The sequence below is a fragment of the Egretta garzetta genome, unplaced genomic scaffold (assembly GCF_000687185.1).
Source record: "Egretta garzetta isolate BGI_Z169 unplaced genomic scaffold, ASM68718v1 scaffold94, whole genome shotgun sequence".
NCBI lineage: Eukaryota > Metazoa > Chordata > Aves > Pelecaniformes > Ardeidae > Egretta > Egretta garzetta.
This window is the reverse complement of record NW_009259683.1, coordinates 5,641,348-5,641,779: the sequence shown is the minus strand read 5'-3', so window position 1 is coordinate 5,641,779 and position 432 is coordinate 5,641,348. Positions and strand designations below refer to the sequence as shown.

The 432-nt window shown below is 54.2% G+C and overlaps 1 protein-coding gene across 1 annotated transcript in view; it reads right to left on the bottom strand.

Moving 5' to 3' along the window:
• Positions 1-366, bottom strand: part of HOXA6 (homeobox A6) — a 1,937-nt gene extending 1,571 nt beyond the window's left edge. The window contains exon 1 of the mRNA XM_035894061.1: positions 7-366. Within this exon, the coding sequence (XP_035749954.1) occupies positions 7-366 (360 nt within the window). The remainder of the gene's footprint in view (positions 1-6) is intronic.
• Positions 367-432: the final 66 nt, after the last annotated feature.

Below are 432 nucleotides of genomic sequence, written 5' to 3'. Positions count from 1 at the left end.
ATTTACAATTTTGGCTTGGACGCCGCTGGATTTGTACTGTTGATCGGGAGAAAAGTGCAGGTAGTCCCCCGGCCCCCTCTGCTTGCCACTGCCGGAGGGAGAGGCGCTACTAATTTCCTTGTCCGAATAAAAACAAGAGGCTCCGTACTCATAGGAAGCCCGATTGCAAGCAATGACGGTGTTGGACTGTTGGTAGAAACAAGGTGAGGTGTAAGTCTTGTCCTGCAGGCTGCTTGCCCCGTACGAAGCCGGAAAATGCCTGAGAGCATCGTAGCCCGCCGGGTACAGGGGGATCTGCCCGAGGAAAGAGTCCTGGCCCCCGGGCAGGCTCCCCGGGAAAGTGGGATTCACGAAATAGGAACTCATTTGCTCTCCCCCTCTCCCGGACCGTGATTTGTTGTGTATTAGTACATCTGGCGATAACTATTAGGA